General features: G+C 41.6%; 2 protein-coding genes and 2 long non-coding RNA genes across 4 annotated transcripts in view; 2 read left to right on the top strand and 2 right to left on the bottom strand.

Moving 5' to 3' along the window:
• The window catches only part of LOC117814660, a 2,903-nt gene extending 2,836 nt beyond the window's left edge, over window positions 1–67 (bottom strand). The window contains exon 1 of the mRNA XM_034686123.1: window positions 38–67. The gene's annotated coding sequence lies outside the window, so the exon portion shown is untranslated. The remainder of the gene's footprint in view (window positions 1–37) is intronic.
• Window positions 68–3,943: 3,876 nt separating this feature from the next.
• On the bottom strand, window positions 3,944–20,778 carry LOC117814659 (NLR family CARD domain-containing protein 3-like). Its single transcript, XM_034686122.1, has 12 exons — window positions 20,363–20,778; window positions 20,024–20,152; window positions 19,775–19,894; window positions 19,405–19,477; window positions 14,515–14,716; window positions 12,453–14,256; window positions 9,183–9,356; window positions 8,726–8,899; window positions 7,113–7,286; window positions 6,856–7,017; window positions 5,070–5,116; window positions 3,944–4,945 (listed from the first exon to the last, which is right to left on the bottom strand). The coding sequence occupies exons 1-12, from the start codon at window positions 20,482–20,484 to the stop codon at window positions 4,413–4,415; spliced, it is 3,714 nt and encodes a 1,237-aa protein (XP_034542013.1). The 5' UTR covers window positions 20,485–20,778; the 3' UTR covers window positions 3,944–4,412.
• Window positions 7,178–8,940, top strand: LOC117814662. The gene is made up of 4 exons (XR_004631607.1): window positions 7,178–7,587; window positions 7,681–7,751; window positions 8,077–8,208; window positions 8,740–8,940. It is a non-coding gene; the product is annotated as an uncharacterized LOC117814662 (long non-coding RNA).
• Window positions 17,657–18,582, top strand: LOC117814663. Its single transcript, XR_004631608.1, has 2 exons — window positions 17,657–17,888; window positions 18,112–18,582. It is a non-coding gene; the product is annotated as an uncharacterized LOC117814663 (long non-coding RNA).
• Window positions 20,779–21,467: the final 689 nt, after the last annotated feature.

Below are 21,467 nucleotides of genomic sequence, written 5' to 3'. Positions count from 1 at the left end.
CCTCTCTCTCTCCCTCTCTCTCTCTCTCTCTCTTTACCTCTCTCTCTCTCTCTCTCTCGTGTTAGCAGGTTTGTGTTTCAGTTGAAATGAGCTCTGCTGTATTCACTCTTGAGTTATATGAATTCATGATGATTGTGATGAACAATGCCCCATGTGTGACCCGGGTTCTAAAGAACTCTCAGGTCCCAGTGTTCTGATGGAACTCTGTAGCTGTACCAACTTGTGTCCACAAACAGCTGCATTGTGCACAACTTTTTAACTTATGTTCACAAGTTAATATATTTTACACATAATATAAAAAGAAGTGTGCAATATAAAACCAGACAATATAAGAAATTCCACTTTTAGAACTTTTGGGGTTCCACAATATTGTACGTATTATATGAAGATTCCTTTAAATGAAGTTTTGATTTGACTCTGTTGAAGTTTCTCAGCTGTAAGAGTCCTGTTGGTTATTTTTTCCTTTTCTTATTCCCTGTTTACGTTTATGTGCACCAAAAACACAGAGACATGTGTATAAGTCCCTGATTCTGGTTTCTAATGTGTACATGTGTGCACACGACTCCTTCAAACGATGGACCAGACAACAAGTTATATCTGCAAGGTCTACCTTGGTTAAGTTGTGTTGACAAGAAAATTCAAAGACATATGTGAAATAAACACAATGATGAATAAAAGGAACAAGGATGGTGTAGGGGGCCTGCTTTGATATGAGGGTTTCTGGAGCTTTGCAGAGTCTGGGGGTCCTGAGTGGTCCCTGCTTCACCTCTTTCACATTTTAGCTCTTTCTCTTTTCTCTTTGTTGAAGAAAAAAATAAAATAATGCAAGTACAGGTGGAAAAGCTAGCAACCAGGGGTCAAAAAGGTATGGTCAGGTGCAGGCTTTAACTAATGGTTAAGTTGTGCGCCCATATAGCGGACGGCCCTGGTTCAATTCCAGTCTGCGGCCCCTTTCCCACGCGTAAACCCCCTGCTTTCTCCAAGCTTCCTCCTCTATCCACTGTCCTGTCCTCTCCAAATAAAGGTGTAAAAGCCCCAAAATATAACTTCAAAACAATATATAACTAGAAAATGTATGGTCGCCCCTCCCAAAGCCCCCAAACATCAAACCTGCATCTCATTCAAAGATGCAAACACAAAGTCAGCTCAACATGAACGGGGTGGCTCTAAATCTGCAACCAATTCCCATTCCCACAGGAAGGCCTGATAAATAAACGTAAACATAAACATATGACTGTCTCTGATGTTATACAATGTGTTATACATGTGATACTTGGCAAAACCCACGCTGTGTAAAACCTCTGAACCACCTGGTGCATGTTCTGAGTCACACTGAGCCTCCTTCTGTGCAGCAGTCTGAAGGCCCACAGAAAATAACAGAAGAGATATTTAGTGCCCCCTGGTGGTCTGATAAACACCCACAGTCAGGTTTGCTCTCCTCTCTGTATCTGCAGTAGAACGGTCATGTTGTTGGTTTCTCTGGCACCAAGATGGAACAGAGAAAAGAAAACACCCCTCCAATACAACATCCGACCTCTCACCTCAGATCAATAATAAGCTAATTGATCATTTATTGACAGCTGTAGACACAAAGTCATAAGAAACATTTATTATTGATCATATTTTCACTTGCAGATGACTCAGAGACATCTGTTAATTTTAACTGCTTTAAAATTAACTCGTTATCTTGAGAGAACGGAGAGAAAAAAGTTTTAACCATGTCCTTTTAGGGCTTCTGTAATGTTTTGTCACCTTGAAGAAGACATAACTTGGAAAAAAACTCAGTCCTGTGTCTGTGTGGATGAGTTTGATTGAATCAGAGCTCAGGCTGTGTCAGTCCAAATATTAGAAGATGAATGAAGCAGAATGAAAGAGTCAGAGCAGCATCAGCTCAGTGTGGTCTGAGTGAAGGAGATGAAGGGAGAGAAAGTGTCTGTTACTGTATTTAAAACCAGAGCTGATGACTTCAGTCATCTACAGACATGTTGATGTTTTCAGACTGAGCAGTGTTTCACAGTTCAATCGTTCCCTGCATGTGTTCAACCTCACTGAACCTTCGAACAGGTCGTCATGTTCAAACTGTGTTCAATGGATTTTAGTAGAGTTGTTTTAAATGGAGCAACAAAAAAGTTCAAATGTTAAAGTGAGATGAGGATTTAAAGTGAAGTTTGAACTTTAGCTTTGCTGTGTAAATATTCATGAACATTTGTCTGTAGTCTGTAAACTTGTGCAGGTAACAGATGTCTGCTTTTCAGACTACTCTGGTTTGTTCTTCAATATTTAAAAGCCACTTTAACTGAGTTCTTTTACTCAGGAAGAGTTTGGTAAACTGGAAAGTCTTTCTTCAGACTTCTGTGTTCATGTGTTTAATGTTATATTAAAGAATGATTAAAGAGGTTACACATAAAATGTGTTTTAGAGTCCAGAACTAATCTAGCTGACTCTACATGAACACCAACGACACATTACAGCCTCACACCATATTCATCTATAAATAAATAAATAAATAAATACAGTTCAATATGTGAAACCTTTCCCCCTCAGACGGACTCTTCTGGCCCAGGAACAACGTCATCCAGCGTCCTGATGCTGAAGAGATCTTCAAGGATCCTCCACCGCCTCCTGCTGACGAGGAGGAGGAGATCGACGTCCTGGGACTGGATGATGAGGAGGAGCCTCAGAGACCTGATGGAGGAGGTGAGAGGGATGATGGTACTCACAGGTTTACTGGAGAGGAGCAGACAGAGACTGACTCACATGAGGATGTGTTTGTTCTGCATACAGTGTTTGTTTGTATCATGGGATCTCCTCATTCAAGGTGGAGTCACTGTATTTGTCTCTGAACACGTCCTGCTTTGTTTCACACAGATGAAGAGGAGATCCACGATGCTGGTCTGGAGGACGAGGAGGAGCTGCAGGGGGCCGAGCCTCAGGGAGACGAAAAGGGTGCAAACATACATTTGTATATAAACACATATCTGATGAATATTTCTGTCATGTACTTAAAGAATGTTCTGTCTTTTGAAAAGGGGAGCAGAAGCTTCTGTGGAGTTAGAGAAAGTTGTCAATCTCACAAAGTGTTTTTGTAACAAATGAAGTTGATGAAGGTTGGAGAGGTAAGTATTTGCCCAGACAATATTACCATAGATCAAATAGAGATGAATCATAGAATAATATTAAGTTAATAAACACATTTATAAAACTTCAAAGTTTGCTGATGATCCCCAATGACTTCACATTTTTTATGAATCATATTCAAATGTTTTTTTCTTTTTAAACTCTCATCCACGAGTGTGTCCAAGAACTGAATGTGAGAGACTTGGTATATTTTATTTCTATTGACACTCTAACATAGTCCCTCTGATTCCTCCTGCTTCTTCCTGCTAATATTATGAAGTTTGACTTTTTAATATTTAATGAAAGTTTATTAAGTTTGAATCATCGTGCACCTCTCTCCAGTTCCTCATTTGTGTTATTTATTAGAATATTCTAGTTTAAATTAACTTCTCTAGGATTGTTGAAAAACAAGGTGAGATGGATATGGGACGATAGTTTGTAAACTTTGATCAGCTGTTTTGAATTATGGTATAACTTTTGCTTTTTGAAGCTCTTTGGGGACGACAGCAGTTTCCAGGGATCGTCCTAAGATATGAGTGAGAGCTTCCAGAGTGTCGTTTGATTCTTCTTTCACTGATGAACTCTTCATTTCATCACGGCCAGACCAGCTGTTTTTACAATTTGAATAATATCACTACTTCATTTAGTCAGGGGCTCAAAATGTAAGATGCAGCGATAATGTTCCTCTAAATAATCTAAAGGACTGCCCTCAATGTGATCATGTTTTTAGAGAGAAGCACCTTCATTTGAAACAAAGGTATTAAAGCCACAGGAAATTTCATCTGAACTAATCAGTTTATCAGCATTTAGAAAAAGAGAACCAGACTCAATGATGTTTTCTGTCTTTATTCAGCAGTTTATAATATTCAAGTAGATTTGAGATTATTTGTTGATTCTTTACATTTCTTTGAAGAACACATTTTCTTAGCTGTATGTAAACTATGCACAGAGTTATTTTTATAGGTTTTATATTCTTTCAAAGTTAAATTGAACTCTGCAGGTGAAGAACAGTTTCATCAATCTGACTCAGACTTTCTGACAAACTTTCTTATCACTACATTGAAGAAACAAAGTTTGAACAAGGACAGATTTTTTCACAATAGAGATGTAAATAAGTAAAGTTCAGTGAGCCAGTTTTCCACTGAGTCCTGCTCTTTGATAACAGACATTCATGCTGATGTGACAGAAACAGTCACATGATCAGCTGAAGTGTGTGTGTGTTAGTGCAGAGGGTACACTGTTCTTCAGCAGCTGTTTGTGTGTGTAGTGTTTGTGTAGAGAGGAGAGTCTCCCTGCTACACAGAACACACACACACTGAGGAACCTGAAGACAACCAAAACCCAGGATACAGAGGTTCAGTGAAGGAGGTGCTGAAGGTGTGGAGGTGGATCAGAGAGTCAGAGGAGACTCTGTAGAAGGACAGAGTGCCAGCAGGACAGTCCACATACACTGCTACTCTGTGAGAGTCAGAGGACGAGGAGAGAGGGAGGACTGTTCTTATCTTATTGTGACAGACGGAGTAACCTTTATCAGAGCAGATCAGACTCCAGGACTGATCATTAGATCCAAACACACAGTCATAGCTGTCTCCTTTCCTTTTGATTCCTCTGTAACTCACTGATATATCAACCCCTCCTCTCCACTCGACCTCCCAGTAACAGCGACCAGTCAGACCATCTCTACACAGCAGCTGCTGCCAGTAGTCAAATCTGTCTGGATGATCAGGGTATGGCTGATCCTCTCTCACACGTGTCACCTCTCTGTTGTCTTCAGACAGTCTGAGCTCTCTGTGTACTGTGTTTGAGTCCAGAGTGAGTTCACAGACATCTGATGGAGAGACAAAGACACAACACAGCAGCAGTTTATCATCAGACACACCTGAAGGCTTTATTCTTTGTTAGCTGACAGTCTGCTGTTTGGTCCTCATGAGTCAAACTGATTCCACACTTACACTTCTTCACTCCAGGTTTTAACCTCTGCTCTCCACCATGGTCCACCCTGGAGAAAGAATCACAGTCAGAGTGATGTTCAGTCCAACATGAGTCCTACCTGCTGTTCAACATGAAGCAGTGTTCCTCAGTTTGTCCCTGTGACAGAGAAACAGGCTGAAACTCCTCTGAGCCAGCTGTCTCCATCACTCTGTCTCTTTTTCTGACAGTGTTGAGATACTCGGAGAAAAAGAAGAAGAAGAAGTCAAAGATTCAAAAAGTAAAGGCTGGCTGTTGCTCTGTCCTCCAACATGGAGACTTTCTTTTCCTCCTTTAAAAAGAGACTCATTTCTTCTTTTAGGGCTTGTGTTCACTCTGCAGTATAAAAAGCTCATTCTAAATAGACTTTCAATCTAAACAGTGTCTGCAGATAGAGATATGAAGGAGTGGGCTCTCCTCTCCTAAATATGAATGAAGAAGAAAGTGCAGACTCTGTACAGACCCCTGTGGACAGAAGAGAGTGTGTGTGTTTCTGAACACCTCTGGTGTTAAACGCCACTTTGAGACCGAGCAGGAGAAATCTTGTGTGGATGAAGACCAGACTGAATCCATCAAATGTGCTGTGTGAAGGTTTGGGAACCAAGCTAACAGCCTCACCCTACCAAAGCCAGCCATAGCACTGCTCACTGCACCACAGTGAACACATGAAGGAGGCGTTTCTCTGTAGCTCTGAAGGTTTGTTTGAGGGCTCACTAAACAAAGAGACAATCAGATCAACAATACAGACATCCCCATGTCAGCCAGGATCCAGATGGTTGCCTCTATGGACCAATACAAGAACAGATCAGTCGGAGATTTGAAGTTTGATGTGGTTTCATCATTAAACTAGATGTTAACCTTCATCTTGAACTTGCACACTGAGTAATAAGAACATGTACAATGTCACTTCATGTCCAAAAGGTTTCCACCTCCTGCCCTCCAGAACATCATCAACCACTTCCTCCTGTGAGAGGAGAGGCAGTGGGACCAGTTTCTGCAGTTCAGGACAACGTGACAGCTTTCAGCAGAAAACTAAAAGTTGTTGTTTAGAGCAACATTTAGATCGTAAGACAAGAGTACAGTTTGGACATTTTCAGATAAATAACATGATTCTATAATATTTGATCATAATGTGTTTACTTCTGACTTTTTCTGTCTAACATCACCATAAAAGAAGTGATGCTGTAGTCAGTCCACAGGATTGTGTATTACATGATAACATGTTTCAATACAACAAATGAACTATCAGAGAACATTTTACAGAGACGTACGGTGTCAACACTGATGAGAGTCCTCATGTATCTTAATTCACAACCTTTACTCACTGTGCTGTCAGAGAAGCTCGTTCAGTCTGCGTCATAATTCTCTCTAAACAGTGACTGAAATCAGATGTGTATTAATGTCATCTTAAGAAGACAGGGCAGCAGTAGTTTACCTGATCAATCAGCTGATCATGAGAGATGATCATTGAGCTGACATTAAGTGAGTCAGTGCATCCCTTAAAGAGAGTCTTAGATCTCTGTCTGAAAGTTAAAAAGGGTTAAACTGCTGATAGTGTAAAAGAAAATCTCAGAGAGTAACAATGGATTCCTTTCTCCTTTAGTTTCTATTGAACTGTTTTGTTTCTGTTTGATAGTCTTCTGGTGGTCTGTGTGTTTCCTGGTTCAGGTCCAATCACTCCTCTGAAGAGAGTTAAACATAGAGAGATCTTTTTCTGTGAAATAAGATGTTTTACACATTCAGTGTTTGAGCTCTTGTTGTCTGTTAAACCTCAGTGTATCCAGTCTGCAGAGCGGATCCTCCAGCAGCTTCACTCCTGAGTCTCCTGGATGGTTGTAGCTCAGGTCCAGCTCTCTCAGGTGGGAGGGGTTGGAGCTCAGAGCAGAGACCAGAGAAGCACAGCCTGTCTTTGTGATCAGACATCCTGACAGACTGGAGTTTGAAAAAAACATACAGTAAGCAAAAGAGTTCAAGTTTTGACCATTTTAATACAAATAACCTAAACATGATGAGAGGGGAAACCTGACCTGAGGGTTTCCAGTTTACAGTGAGGACTCTTCAGTCCAGCAGACAGTTTCTCCACTCCTGAATCCTGCAGGTCGTTGTTACTCAGGTCCAGGTCTCTCAGACTGGAGGACTGGGAGCTGAGGACTGAGGACAGAACTTCACAGCTTCTCTCTGACAGGTTACATCCAGTGAACCTGAGAGGACATGTAAACATTTGTCAAAGCTGTTATTATTTTTTAAATGATTAAAGCCATGTGTGGTGAGTTGGCTCTCCCTCCCTGCCACTGCATGGCACTGTGGCAGCTTTAAGTCGCTCAAGGTTGCTGGGTGGTGCCGTCCATTGTAGACAGGTGTGTGTGACCCACACTCTTTCTCTCATTCCGTCCCACTCACCTGCCAGGTGGCTGCAGCGTGGTGTGGCAGGGAAATTGCTGGCGTGGCAGAGGCTATCGTTTGGCGTGTTAAGCCGTCGTGGCGGACGCTACCTTAAGACAGGTGATGCACGCTCCTCTTTCTCTCCTGACATTGTGGTGTGTGTGTGTGTGCGTTAATTGCGCACTTCTAACGGTGTCCTCTATCATATCTCAGCTGGTTGCTGGAGCGAGGACGGCATTCCCCTCTGCTTGAGGCTGGTCTGGGTTGGACTGTTTCGTCGGCAAGTCAGTGTTATCTGCCTGTTTTTTAAATGTTTGTGCGCTCAGTTTCTAGCTAAGAAAGAAGTGAACTCAACTTATTAGTGATCCGTGGCTGAAGAACCGGACCACACATAACCCACTGCCAATGTTAAAGAGTCCTAATAATCCATTACTGTGATTCATTTTGAATCTGTTCCATTTAAATAATTTCCTTTTGTGTTAATTTGTTTATTTGTGTTTCTTGAAATTTGGTTTCTTTGGTTTTCCTTATCCTTTATTTTCCTATGTTTGTCTGCACTGAATGAGCAGTTTATGGCCTGTTTTTAACTTTCCCCTTTGTGTGCGACAGGTGCAGAGGGCTTTTGCGGCAGTCCAGTTCCTGGTGGTGGTGTTTTCTTCACAAGTTCCTTTTGTTGGTGTGCAGTGTCACAGTGGTTAGTTTATGGACTCCTCCCCTTTTGTTTTGGTTCCTGCCACATTGGTAAGCCTCTGCCCTGTCTACCCTTCCCTTCCTGTGCCTACTTGCTCATTGTTTTATGAACTGATTTCAGTGCAGACGTTTTAGCTTTCTGTTCTTTAAGTTGTTATTTGCATATTTTGAAATTGTTTTCTTTCCTTTTGTTAAATAAAAGTAATTTAATTTCTTCAAAACCGTCTCTTGCCCCGTGGTATATTTGAACCTGTGACCTTATTTGTTATATTAGAATTTCCTGGTGGTGAAACTCCCCTAGGTGGTGTTGCTGTTTATTTAAATTATACCACTCCTGCTACACATGCATATTTCTTATATTTAATAAAGAATATTTGTTATTGTACTTGTCTTTAAATGTTTTTTAATCAGCCAACCTGAATGAAGATTGATTGAATGAGTTGAATTTCCTGGTCTACCCTTACTGATAATTTGAGGAGCCTCAGTGTCTTGTGGAGCTTTCTGATGTCACCAACATTTATTGGGCTGTTGTCTCTGTGTAAGATTTGACTTTCAGCTTTATACTGACCTGAGGGTTTCCAGTTTACAGTGAGGACTCTTCAGTCCAGCAGACAGTTTCTCCACTCCTGAATCCTGCAGGTCGTTGTATCTCAGGTCCAGGTCTCTCAGACTGGAGGACTTGGAGCTGAGGACTGAGGACAGAGCTGCACAGCTTCTCTCTGACAGGTTACATTCAGTGAGCCTGAGAGGACATGTAAACATTTGTCAAAGCTGTTATTATTTTTCAAATGATTAAAGCCATGCATATTTCTAATATTTAATAAAGAATATTTTTTATTGTACTTGTCTTTAAATGTTTTTTAATCAGCCAACCTGACTGAAGATTGGTTGAATGAGTTGAATTTCCTGGCCTACCCTTACTGATAATTTGAGGAGCCTCAGTGTCTTGTGGAGCTTTCTGATGTCACCAACATTCATTGGGCTGTTGTCTCTGTGTAAGATTTGACTTTCAGCTTTATACTGACCTGAGGGTTTCCAGTTTACAGTGAGGACTCTTCAGTCCAGCAGACAGTTTCTCCACTCCTGAATCCTGCAGGTCGTTGTATCTCAGGTCCAGGTCTCTCAGACTGGAGGACTGGGAGCTGAGGACTGAGGACAGAGCTTCACAGCTTCTCTCTGACAGGTTACATCCACTCAGCCTGAAGAAGATCAAGAGAACAAACAAATGGTTTCAGTTGTCATGAACAGAATTAATTCTATGTTCTGGTTTGGTGACAGACTAGAGCAGACACATGCAGAGAGTCTCTGAGAAGGCCTTGATATATTTCTACATATAAACGCTCCAACAAGCAAAACACTCTACTCGTCTGACTGCACTAAGTTAACTTAGGTGTATAAGCTGATCCACTAATGTCTGGAAGACGGGGAACGACATTTCAAAAAGGAAAGATCACCTCTGAGCCCGCTAAGCTAGCTAACCCTGGAGAAGGAGCATCGACTGAGGGGAATTCAGAGGACGAGATGCTGACCATCTCCACGCTAAAATCTGAACTGGAAGAAGAACGGTCCACTTTCATGTCTGATATTCAAGCTTCACTTTTGCCTATTTATCAGTCACTGTATGTGATGTGTAAAATAATCAAAGCTTATGAACCATGCATCAACGAAATGGAGGTTTGTCTGTCGGACCACAGTGACAGAGCTCCTCTAGAAACAGGTGGAGAGGCTCCAGAGTGAAAACAAGGAGTCACACGTGAAGACTGAGGAACATCTCAAAAGGACAGTTCGTTTTTTCTCTGTCCCCTCTTCTCTCTTCAGAGGTCAGGTGCCATTTAATGTAGCTCTAGCGAAAGTTCAGACAGGAAGACTATAAAGCAATCACAGCAGTTTAACTCTCTCTCCCTCATTCAATAGCTCACCAGCTTCCAGCTGCAGGCTCCGGAGCTGTCATTGGCTAATCAGCAGCGGCGTCATCCAATAGCTCAGTGACATGCCCTTATCATCAGCCTATCAACTCGCTGCTGTCTTTTTAAATGTGTCTCTCTCTCCAGCTAGTTCCTTCTTTCATTGATGGTGCGCACCCCTCCACCTCCCCGTCTCCACCTGGTCTCTGCAAGTCTTCATTTCCTTGGATCATCAACCACCACCACCAGTGTCTGGACTCCAGGGGGATTTCTTCAGCTGCCAAATTCCCGCATCCTACGCTCATAACATTATCCCCATAGAGACCATATGCCAAATATTTCTGTTGTAATAAATAACCTTAATATTCAAATTGTGTCTCTCCTGATTGAAATATATTCAGATGATTGCATATGAGGACAGATGTGTGATATAATGTCTGATGAGCCCTTTCTGATGGCTTGATGGGAAGACAAGGTAGATTAAGACCCAGAAACCTCTAAAACTTATGGTCAAACATGTTCAACTGTCATTAGATTAGAATATGTCTTCATGTCGGTCCGGTTGGGAATAAATGCGTGATGATTATTTCAGTGACATAAGGTCAAACCTTGAATATACATGATGTGTTAAAATGACCAAAAAAGTGGACTTTGACAAAGCTCCTAACTATAATAGAAACATTTAGTGTTTTTATAGTTAGAACTACAGCATTCAGAGGTTAATCTAGAGGAGACATTGTTCCAGTATATGTGCACATGGTGCTGAGCCTCCATCATGGGATGAGCTGGTTTTCTCTGCCTGTACTTACTCTCTACATTACAGGCAGTATAGATATGCATGCAGTGTAAGAATTAAACTCATTTAGGAGAAGGAGGGTCGATAAATAAAGACGGGACAACACAAACTATTTGGAAGGATCTTCAATGGCATATGGTAATAATTCATATGAGGCCTACACTTAAGTCTCAGCCACTCTGACCAGGGTTCAGTCCCATTTTGGATGGCGGGCCTTGATGGCTGGTGCAGCACTTGGTTCTGTTCCTCTCTTACTGAGATAACTGTAGCGTTAAACGTGTTGTTCTCTCTGTTCTTAGTTTATCTCTCCAATTAGGAGATAGTAAAGTGTCTAGGTATGTTCTCCTGGAGTTCAAGAAGCGTTATATACCTGCAGTTCACTTCGTTTGGGGAAGTGCACTTAGGAGGGGACGGGTGGGTAAAGAAGCTAGCAGGGAGCCTCATCCCCTCTCCCTTTAATTCGTTTTTGTTTTTTGGCTTTTTGTTTTTTCCCCTCTCTCTCTCTCTCTCTCTCTCTCTCTCTCTCTCTCTCTCTCTCTCTCTCTCTCTCCCTACTTCTACTTCTACTTCTACTTTGTATATGACCCAAAGTAGCTAGGTAAGCTAGCACCATGTTCATGATGGACATTCTGCTTTGACAGACGGACCTAGTTTTCCCTGAGGACGGTAGGAGACCATGGACTTGGCAGGAGTGTTTGTTTTAGCAACTGTTGCTACTGCCAGTGTGGACAGACCCTGAGTGCCGGAGCTGCGTTTCTTCACAGACAGCATTCTGCTGCATCCTGCCCGCTGCTGTTCCATTAACCTGCTGCTGGATTGGTTCAAATTAAATAAACCGTGGTCGCGTGAGTATCTGAAGACTTTCATATTGGAAGCTGAGTGTGTTGATGGATTTAAGGATTACCATTCTACAAATGTGCACCAACTCATGGACCCCAACGGTTTAAAATACAAGCGCCTGGTACTATTTTGAACATTTAAAAGAGTTCCTCTGGTTAACCATAGAGTCATTTATTTAGAGAGAGAATTGTGTGATTTTTTTTTCTAAAGTTTTGTTTTTGGCATTTTTTTTCTTTAATGACAGGAAAGCTGAAGAGAGACAGGAAATGTGGGGAGTGGAGGAAAACATGTTTCAGAAAGGGGTTACATATGTATGTATATTAATTATAATTAATTAATCAATTAATTAATTATTATATTATTTCCTTATTTATGTATTTATTTATTGATTTATTATTATTTCCTTGTTTATTTGTATATATTGTGTTCTGTTTTCCTTGATTTTAATGTATTTTTGTGTTTGTTTTGTTTAACCTATCTATTTATTTGATTGATTGATTTTTACTCTGCTTGCTTGACATTGTAACAGATGCCAGTTGTTATGACCTTTGAGTCCAGATCTTTGTCTCTGTTACGGTGGGATAGAGGGGTGGACAGAGGCTGAGGATGAAAGTTCAGAGAGGTTGTAATGAAACTATGTCTAAATGCTCATGTAATGTACATGTGATGATGTCATCATTTCAAAAGATGCCAATAAAATATATTAAAAATAAAAAGAATGAATTCTATTTGAAATGTCTCACTCATGAACTCACACAGCTTTGTTGGAGGCTTTGATCACTGGCAGCAGCCTCAGCAGAGCCTCCTCTGAAGCAGAGTATTCCTTCAGGTCAAACACGTCCAGATCTTTCTCTGAGGACAGTAAGATGAAGACCAGAGCTGACCACTGAGCAGGAGACAGTTTCTCTGTGGAGAGACGTCCTGATCTCAGGGACTGTTGGATCTGCTCCTCTAGAGAACGATCATTCAGTTCATTCAGACAGTGGAACAGGTTGATGCTTCTCTCTGCAGACAGATCCTCACTGATCTTCTTCTTGATGTACTGGACTGTTTCCTGATTGGTCTGTGAGCTACTTCCTGTCTGTGTCAGCAGACCTCTCAGGAGAGTCTGATTGGTCTGCAGTGAAAGACCCAGGAGGAAGCGCAGGTACAAGTCCAGGTGTCCGTTTGGACTCTGTAAGGCCTGGTCCACAGCACTCTGGTAGAGACTCTTTGGTTCAGGTTTGCCTCTGAATGTTTTAGACCCCCAGAATGATCTTTGTTTTTTTTTCATCAGGCTGAGTCCAGACTTGGTGAAGGTCAGATGGACATGAAGAGCAGCCAGAAACTCCTGAACGCTCAGGTGGATGAAGCAGAACACCTGGTCCTGGTACAGTCCTCTCTCCTCTCTGAAGATCTGTGTGAACACTCCTGAGTACACTGAGGCTTCCTTGATCTTGATGCCACACTCTGTCAGGTCGGACTCATAGAAGATCAGGTTTCCTTTCTGCAGCTGATCAAAAGCCAGTTTTCCCAGAGACTCGATCATCTTCCTGCTCTCTGGACTCCAGAGTGGATCAGTCTCAGCTCCTCCATCGTACTTGATGATCTTCCGTTTGGACTGGACCACCAGGAAGTAGATGTACATCGCAGTCAGGGTCCTGGGCAGCTCTCCCTCCTCTCTGGTCTTCAGCACATCCTCCAGAACTGTAGCAGTGATCCAGCAGAAGACCGGGATGTGGCACATGATGTGGAGGCTTCGGGATGTCTTGATGTGGGAGATGACTCTGCTGGCCTGCTCCTGGTCTCTGGATCTCTTCCTGAAGTACTCCTCCTTCTGAGGGTCAGTGAACCCTCTGACCTCTGTCACCATGTCAACACACCATGGAGGGATCTGATTGGCTGCTGCAGGTCTTGTGGTGATCCAGAGGCGAGCAGAGGGGAGCAGGTCCCCCCTGATGAGGTTTGTCAGCAGCACATCCACTGAGGTGGACTCTGTAACATCAGTCAGGACCTGATTGTTGGTGAAGTCCAGAGGAAGTCGACACTCATCCAGACCATCAAAGATGAAGAGAACCTGGAACTCTTCAAACCTGCAGAGTCCTGCTTCTCTGGTCTGAGTAAAGAAGTGATGAACAAGTTCCACCAAGCTGAACTTTCTCTCTCTCAGCACATTCAGCTCTCTGAAAGTGAAGGGGAATGTGAACTGGATGTCCTGGTGGTCTTTGTCTTCAGCCCAGTCCAGAGTGAACTTCTGTGTTAACACTGTTTTCCCGATGCCAGCCACTCCCTTTGTCAGCACTGCTCTGATTGGTCGATCTCTTCCAGGTGAGCCTTTAAAGATGTCTTCTTGTCTGATGGTGGTCTCTGGTCTGTGTGGTGTCCTGGATGCTGCTTCAATCTGTCTGACCTCATGTTCATCATTGACCTCTCCAGTCCCTCCCTCTGTGATGTAGAGCTCTGTGTAGATCTGGTTCAGGAGGGTTGGGTTTCCTGCTTTAGCGATCCCCTCAAACACACACTGGAACTTCTCCTTCAGATCAGACTTCAGTTTACGTCTGCACTCTGGAACAACAGTTCCTGAAAGAACCAAAGAGAAATGTGATGAATGATCTGAAGCTACAATCAGTCTGATGAATTTACACTTTCAGACATCAGGATGGATTTGATTTTCCTCCTCTCTGAAATCTCTTCATCAGCTGTGAACAGTTTCTCACAGCTCATAGATGTGATACAAACGTGTGCATCATATTAACAGCAGAGTTTGAAATGTAAACCTCTCCCATGTTGTCTCCATTTCCTCTCTCCATCATGTTAAATGTGTTCAAATCCTCTTACTGCTCTGCAGACAGTCAGCCAGCTCCTCCTGCTTCATTCTCCTCAGGAAGTGCAGAGTGATCTCCAGAAAGACCTCTCTGCTCCTCCTCTGCTCTTCATCCTCACTCTGACTCTCTAAGCATTCTGGGTAATCTGGACTCAGAACTCTCTGGATCTTCTTCATCTCGGTCTTTACAAATCTGATGATGTTCTCCTGGAGCAGCTGGAACAGAACAAAATGTCAACTTGAACTTGACTGAAGACCAGAAAGGCTAAAAGTGGAACACATTAAAACACAAATGGATTTAGACGTAAAGACTAATGGACACCAATAGATATAAAATGTAGGTAATTATACAATTAAAGGAAAAGAGTTAGAACATGAGTTAAAGCATGAAAAATAACAATCAAACATAAATAGTTAGGATAGCAACAACAGAAAAAATACAAGTTTAAGAAAAACAAAAGAACAAAAATAGAAATAAAAATCAGTATTTAAATAATAAATGATGAATAGTTAAAGAAATATAAAACAATAGAACAATTTGAAAAGAAATATTAAACATTAAAATAATGAATTTAGATGAAAATGACTAAAACCCTACATATAATCCAGACTGATAGATTGTTTTTAGTTCAGGTTTAAAAGTCTCAATATTCATGGGTTTCAGTCACATGACTCTTTTGTTGCTGCCGCCATCTTTAGGACCGTAGCGCCATCAGCCGGCCGCCCGGCTCTATTAAATCAACAACCTGCTCTGGTGAAAAATCACTAATATACTCATAAATCTACCAGAATAGAGTTGTAATATAATGAAATAAGTGGTGACTTTCTTACTCTGAAGTTTATACAATTATTGTTTTCATTGTATTACTTTAATCTGGAAACCCCTTCTTTACTTATTAAGTGGCCCTAATACTCCGTCATAAATAGACAATGTTCGGCCTCAGGTCGGTCCTAAAGACAAGAGTACCCTACTGCAGGCAAGATGGCGCCGCCACAACATCCACACCGGAAGTCCATACCGGATGTCCATACCGGAAGTTACAAAGCTAAAAACGTTGCAATAACACCCACACCGGAAGTCCAAACCGGAAGTTACAAAAATAAAGCCTTGAAAAACAGGAACGTGAACGCAAAATAAAAGCCTTCAAAAACACGTAGGTTTACGCGTAATTCTATGAACTTTTTTGCACTTACATTTTCATCGTATCAGTATTATTGATTTGTTGATTGACTCCAAAAGTGTATAGGCTGTTGAGAATTCAAGTTACTTAGAAGCCTGCACGAATCACTAAGTTATAGTGTTAACGTCTCAGCCATGCACAGCCTTTTGTTCCGAGTGTGTGTTGAAATACTTAAAGCTGATTATGATGCTGCCGTGATGACATCTGCATATGCCTCTCTTGTTTTGTCTGGGTCATATGTTATTTTATGTTGTGTTAGCCTGACTGTACCTCAGTACAGTTTGCTGTAGTGTTTGTTCCAAATTACCTTGCATGCTGTCTGCCTATGTGATCACATGTAAAGATTAATGAATGAATTAAATACAGATCCAGAGTAGATCCACAGTCACGAGAGAAGAGCAGAATGTTATCTATGGTGCAGGGGCGAGTGGAGGAGGAAAATGTAGAGGTGTGTGGTGACTGTTTCTTTTTTAACATAATTTGTAACACGTTACAATGACACAGTGACAGGGGTGTTCATTAACCACAAGAACAAACGGAGGGAATGGTTTCTCCTTCTATTTTGAGACATTAGATGGGCGTAAACACTCTGAGCTTGTCAAACAGTTTTATTCAGATTGAATGCTTGATGCATGTACACCAATGTCTTAACAAGATCACTTTATTTGGCGTCCATGAAAACATTGAAGTTGGAACCTTCAATTAGAATGACTAGAAAAACTGCAAATGTATACATAGCTACTGTTTCTTTCCATCCAACCCCTACTTGAAATGTAGAATTATACTTTATTTTATGTTCTTTTAATGTTATATGTATGATGTCTTAACCCTTTTGTATTGATAATGTTGTACTTGAAAATGAACAATGCACTTTTGCTATTACAAACTCCAAATCAACATAAAATATTAGGACTAAAATATTTCAACTTGAGGCACCACTGTCAGCCACTGATGATAGATGTACAGTACACAATCCTGGGGAGCCTCTGTTGTTTTTGTGGTGAATATAGATCTCTGTGTACAGCTTGAGTGTATTTTCCCTCTTACTTACAGTCTTTTCCTTCTCATCCCCTCCCCCCACACACACTAACACTCTACATTATTCTGTTCTTCATACACAGCGGGATCTCTCTCACTCACTCTCTCTATCACAATTAGCTTTCTGCTAATTGATTTAGCAGCGACAGACTAATGCAATCAATACGCTACACGAAGAAGAAACTTCCAGTTCGAAGCATCCGGCATTGGGTAGAGAGGGGGTTAAAGAATCACTTCCGGTATGGACTTCCGGTATGGACTTCCGGTGTGGATGTTGTGGCGGCGCCATCTTGCCTGCAGTAGGGTGCCTCTCCCTAAAGATGGCGCCGTGAATGCTGTGTGACGTCACGTGTAACCCATGAATTTCTGTCTCTTCTCAGATCCTCCTGCAGGATGTTCCAGCGTCTCGGAGCGTAAAGAGCTGCATCCCCAAATGTTTTTGTTCTACCCTTTGGAACAGCTAGAAGAGACTTTCAGCACTACAGAGTCATGTCTGATTTTAATGCAGTGATTTCCACTACAGAGTCATGTCTGTTTTAATGCAGTGACTTCCACTACAGAGTCATGTCTGTTTGTAATGCAGTGACTTCCACTACAGAGTCAGGTGTAGCCCTGTACAAAATCATTTCGGTTACAGTGCATAAAATACAATGTTAAAAGTATAATAAATAGTTGTATTAAAAGTTCATAATATGTTCAAGAGAAGATTCATAAGATTTAAAACTGTTTAAAATAAGTGTTGTAAAAAGGGAATAAATATAATACTTTCAGTTTAATACATTTGACTATTTACAGTTAAAAGATAAAGTATTTACAAAGGTTTTAAGTTCATTTAAAACATTTGTGATTAGGAAAGAAGGAGAGATGAAGAAGCAGTTTAGTTTCTGTGTGTAATCTAACTTGATACCTGTCTTATGTCAATCATCCCATTCTTGTGTTGTGTTTGGTTGTTATCAACCTCACGAGCCAATCAGAGTACACCATTTACGTAAGGGGCGGGACTAGTGGTGCAGGTTAGTGTGGGGTGAAGGTGAACATGCAGCATGGGAGACGCAGACGCTATCGATCAGAGAGCTGAGATGGAGATATTCTGAGTGGGGAGCAGTTAAGTTTTATCGTGAAGGTCGACTACTCGTGGTCCTGATTTAAACTTCTGTGACCTGCAAGAGGTGAATATAATGTGTATGCCTGTATTTCGTGTTATATCTAACTGTTAGTGTTAATGAGACTGAATGTGTAACGTGGTTAGCGACATGCTAATTAGCGGTAGCATACAGTGTTAATGTGCCTGTGTATCGTAGCCTTAGCATTTAAGATGCTAAAGCGAGCTAATGCTAAGTCAACAAGAGATAGTGTTTGATACTGTGGCTTAACTGAATGATATGTTTAAAGGACGGACGTTGGAGAGAGAGGTCGAGACGGGTTTTTCCAACAGACGGCCCTGTTGTTTTTTTCGTCTTCTTTGAACTTCGCCATTGTGCGCCATTGCCCTCGTGAGACTGCATTGTTTGTCCCCGCCTATCCATACTAATCCAACTGGAAGTTTGTGAGTACTAACTGAACATTGTGCACGTGCTTTTTATTTTAAGCTCAGTTGAGTGAAGCGGCCATCACCGTTTTAGGCCACACCGCACCCAAGCTACATTCAACAGGCCTGCAACGGGTTAAGGTTTTGAATACCAGGTTGTTTTAATGTTGTGTGTGTGGGCCCACAGGTAAATGTTTATTGATGTATTAGTGTTTGGAAAGTAACAGAGAACTGTTGAATATAACTCAAGTATTCTATATATTTGTTATAGTTGTTTTTTTTACCTTTTATTTCATTTTGTATAAATAAATACCTCTGAAGGTTTTGCATTTAAAGTACAGTTGTGGTGGTCCTTATTAAAGTTAAAAACCTTACTAAAGTTACAAACCTTATTACAGTTGTATTGTTCTAAAAGAGCTCAGGCCCTGTCCCATAGTATTAACAACTCTAGTTTTAAATTTAATTACATGGGACCTGGGTTACACATGTCTGTTTGTAATGCAGTGACTTCCACTACAGAGTCATGTCTGTTTATAATGCAGTACTGCCTGAGGGTCTGTAGATCAGGTCCATCCAGTCTTGGTTTTGGTCCTTGTCCCTCTTGTACAGAGGTGTCTCCAGATTGAATATCTTAATGATGTTATGTACTGTAGATGATGAAATCCACTAACTCTTTGTTACTCTGAGGAACATTATTCTGAATCTGTTGAACTATTTGCTCACTCAGTCTCTCACAGAGTGGTGAACCTCTTCCCCTCTTTCCTTCTGAGAGACTCAGCCTCTCTGGAGAGTCCTTTTTAAACCCAGTCATGTGACTAACCTGATGTAAAATAACCTCATTTAGTTCAGAGATGTTCCTTTAGGTGTGTTTTTGGCATTTCATAACTATTTCAGTGTTTTGTTGTCCCTGTTTTGAAACGTGTTGCTGGCATCAAATTTAAAATCAGCATATTTTTTCTGAAACATTTTTTCAGTTTCAACATTTGATATGTTGCTTTGCACTGTTGTCAATTATATGTAGGGGTTCAATGATTTTCAGAGCATCAAATTCTGTTTTTATCAATGTGTTACACAGCTCCCCAGCTTCTTTGGAATTGGGGCTTTCATTAAAATGTGCTCTGATTCTCAGGAGGAGCAGTGTTTGTACATTTACTCACCATCAATATGGAGTCCAGCTGGGTTTGATGCTGCTGGGCAGACTGACCAATGGGAGCCTCTGATCTCTGAACTCTGTGGAACAAATATAATATCATGTAGTGTATATAATATAATGACACACAGTGTTGATGTGATAGATTCTATGTAGTGGATCCTGGTAGAAACACTGCTGGATCCTCCTACAAACACAGGACACACATGAAGATACTACATGCTGAGTACAGTTCTTTCTGCCTCCAATCCTGTTTACTGTGTTGATCCTGATAGAAACACAACCAGTGACTAATGTTCACCTTCACAGAGAAAACACCAACCACAGTTACAAAGGTTTCACACACAACAACAGGAAGTTCACTTTGAGAGGCTTACCTTTCATCAGCACTCAGCTCTACTGACTTGAAATTAATAAATCGACTCATAGACCGGTCACTCTTTAAGGACACACAACTGGGTCCAGGTCCAGGAGAGTCTGGTCTCTCATGTTGGACTCTGACAGAATCACAAACACTGATGAACAAACATGAACTCTGAAAATCTTCCAGGTTTGAGTGCTGCTGAAATTTACTACAAACTTTTCTAATGTTTGATTCTGATAAAAACGCTGTGATCGATTCTTACTTTGGACCATCAGACTGACGGCCATCTTTGAATTCATTTGGTAGATCCTTAGACCAATCACTCCTAAAGGACACACAGCTGGGTCCAGGTACAGGTCCAGGAGAGTCTGGTCTGTGCTGCTGTTCTGGCCTTCAACACACACACACACACACACACACACACACACACACACACACACACACACACACACACACACACACACACACACACACACACACACACACACACACACACACACACACACACACACACACACACACACACACACACACACAGTGATGTGAGTGCTGAGCTCTGACATGGAGCAGGGTCATGGACAGGTAGAGATCCTCATCTCACCTCTGAGCTTCATGTTCCCCACACAGAGTGCTTTTAGAGGGAGGGGCTCCCTCCTCTCCGTCCTCACACTGATTCATAGCAGAGCCTCCACCTTCACACAAACACAACAACATGTTCATCATTACAACAAGCTTTACACCACAGGACACACATTAGTTATCCTTCCTCTCAGGTACTTGACACAACAATTCAGGACTGACAGAAACCTTGTTGGAGCCACAAACAGGATCTGATGATCCCAAACACAGCCCCCACACTCTCCCTGAAACACACTGTGGTGACCACAGTAATATATCAGACACATGGAAGTTAAAACAGTGTTACAGAACAACCAAACAGTTTCTGTTTGCAGGATTGTTTTTCTGGAGGAAGGATCAGAGCTCAGCAGAAACAGAGCCGAGTCATCCCTGTGTGGTTCTCTCTCTCGTTAGAAAACCTGTTAAAACCCGGATACTCGTTAGATTGACATCAAGGTGAAATAGAGAGATTATCAGGAGAAATAACACCTCTGGAGTACAGAGGGAGAGGAAGTTGAAAAGAGGTAGAATCTGGAGTGTTGGCAGGTCTGGAAGAAGACAGAAGAAGAAAGTTTGAACAAAGACTGCTCACTTCTGCTTGAGAACAAAAGTGAAACTAAGAAAAATCAACCTCTCCCTGAAAGATAAAGTCTACATTTCACTCTGTGAAGTTACTGGAGTGAAAGCTCACATTAACTGTCTAAAGGTCGGAAAGAAGACTGATAAGGTGTGAATGAATCATAGGAAATAAACGGTGTGCAAAGACCTCCAGATGAATCTGCTGCTGACTGAACTCCACAAACACAAACTATAGAACAGGTCAATGTTTGAGAGGAAGGATTCTTACCTGTTGAAGTGAGTTCAGGTCAGCTTACACACTTTACGCCTTCATGTGGAGAGAAGAAGCTGCTCGTGTGTCCCTCTTCAGTCCTGGTGTGAGTGTGTGTGTGTGCGCGTGTGTGTCTGATCCGTTTGACCTGAGGGCGTTGTCACATCCTCATACCTTCAGAGTGACGTCATTCTTACCTGTAATACCCAGTCAGTGTCAGTTCACACACTGATCACATGTTGTAGTTCTACTATCAGAC

This window comes from Notolabrus celidotus, chromosome 6 (assembly GCF_009762535.1).
Source record: "Notolabrus celidotus isolate fNotCel1 chromosome 6, fNotCel1.pri, whole genome shotgun sequence".
Classification (NCBI taxonomy): Eukaryota; Metazoa; Chordata; class Actinopteri; order Labriformes; family Labridae; genus Notolabrus; species Notolabrus celidotus.
This window is presented reverse-complemented; position numbering and strand designations above follow the sequence as displayed.

Excerpts from the sequence above, each read along its gene's own strand:
- LOC117814659 (XM_034686122.1), bottom strand. The coding sequence starts at position 20,484 with ATGATGAACATGTTGTTGTGTTTGTGTGAAGGTGGAGGCTCTGCTATG. Across the intron at positions 7,018-7,112 it reads TGTAAACTGGAAACCCTCAG|TCTGTCAGGATGTCTGATCA; the intron begins GTCAGGTTTCCC and ends TTCAAACTCCAG. Across the intron at positions 5,117-6,855 it reads TGCAGACTGGATACACTGAG|GGTGGACCATGGTGGAGAGC; the intron begins GTTTAACAGACA and ends TTCTTTCTCCAG.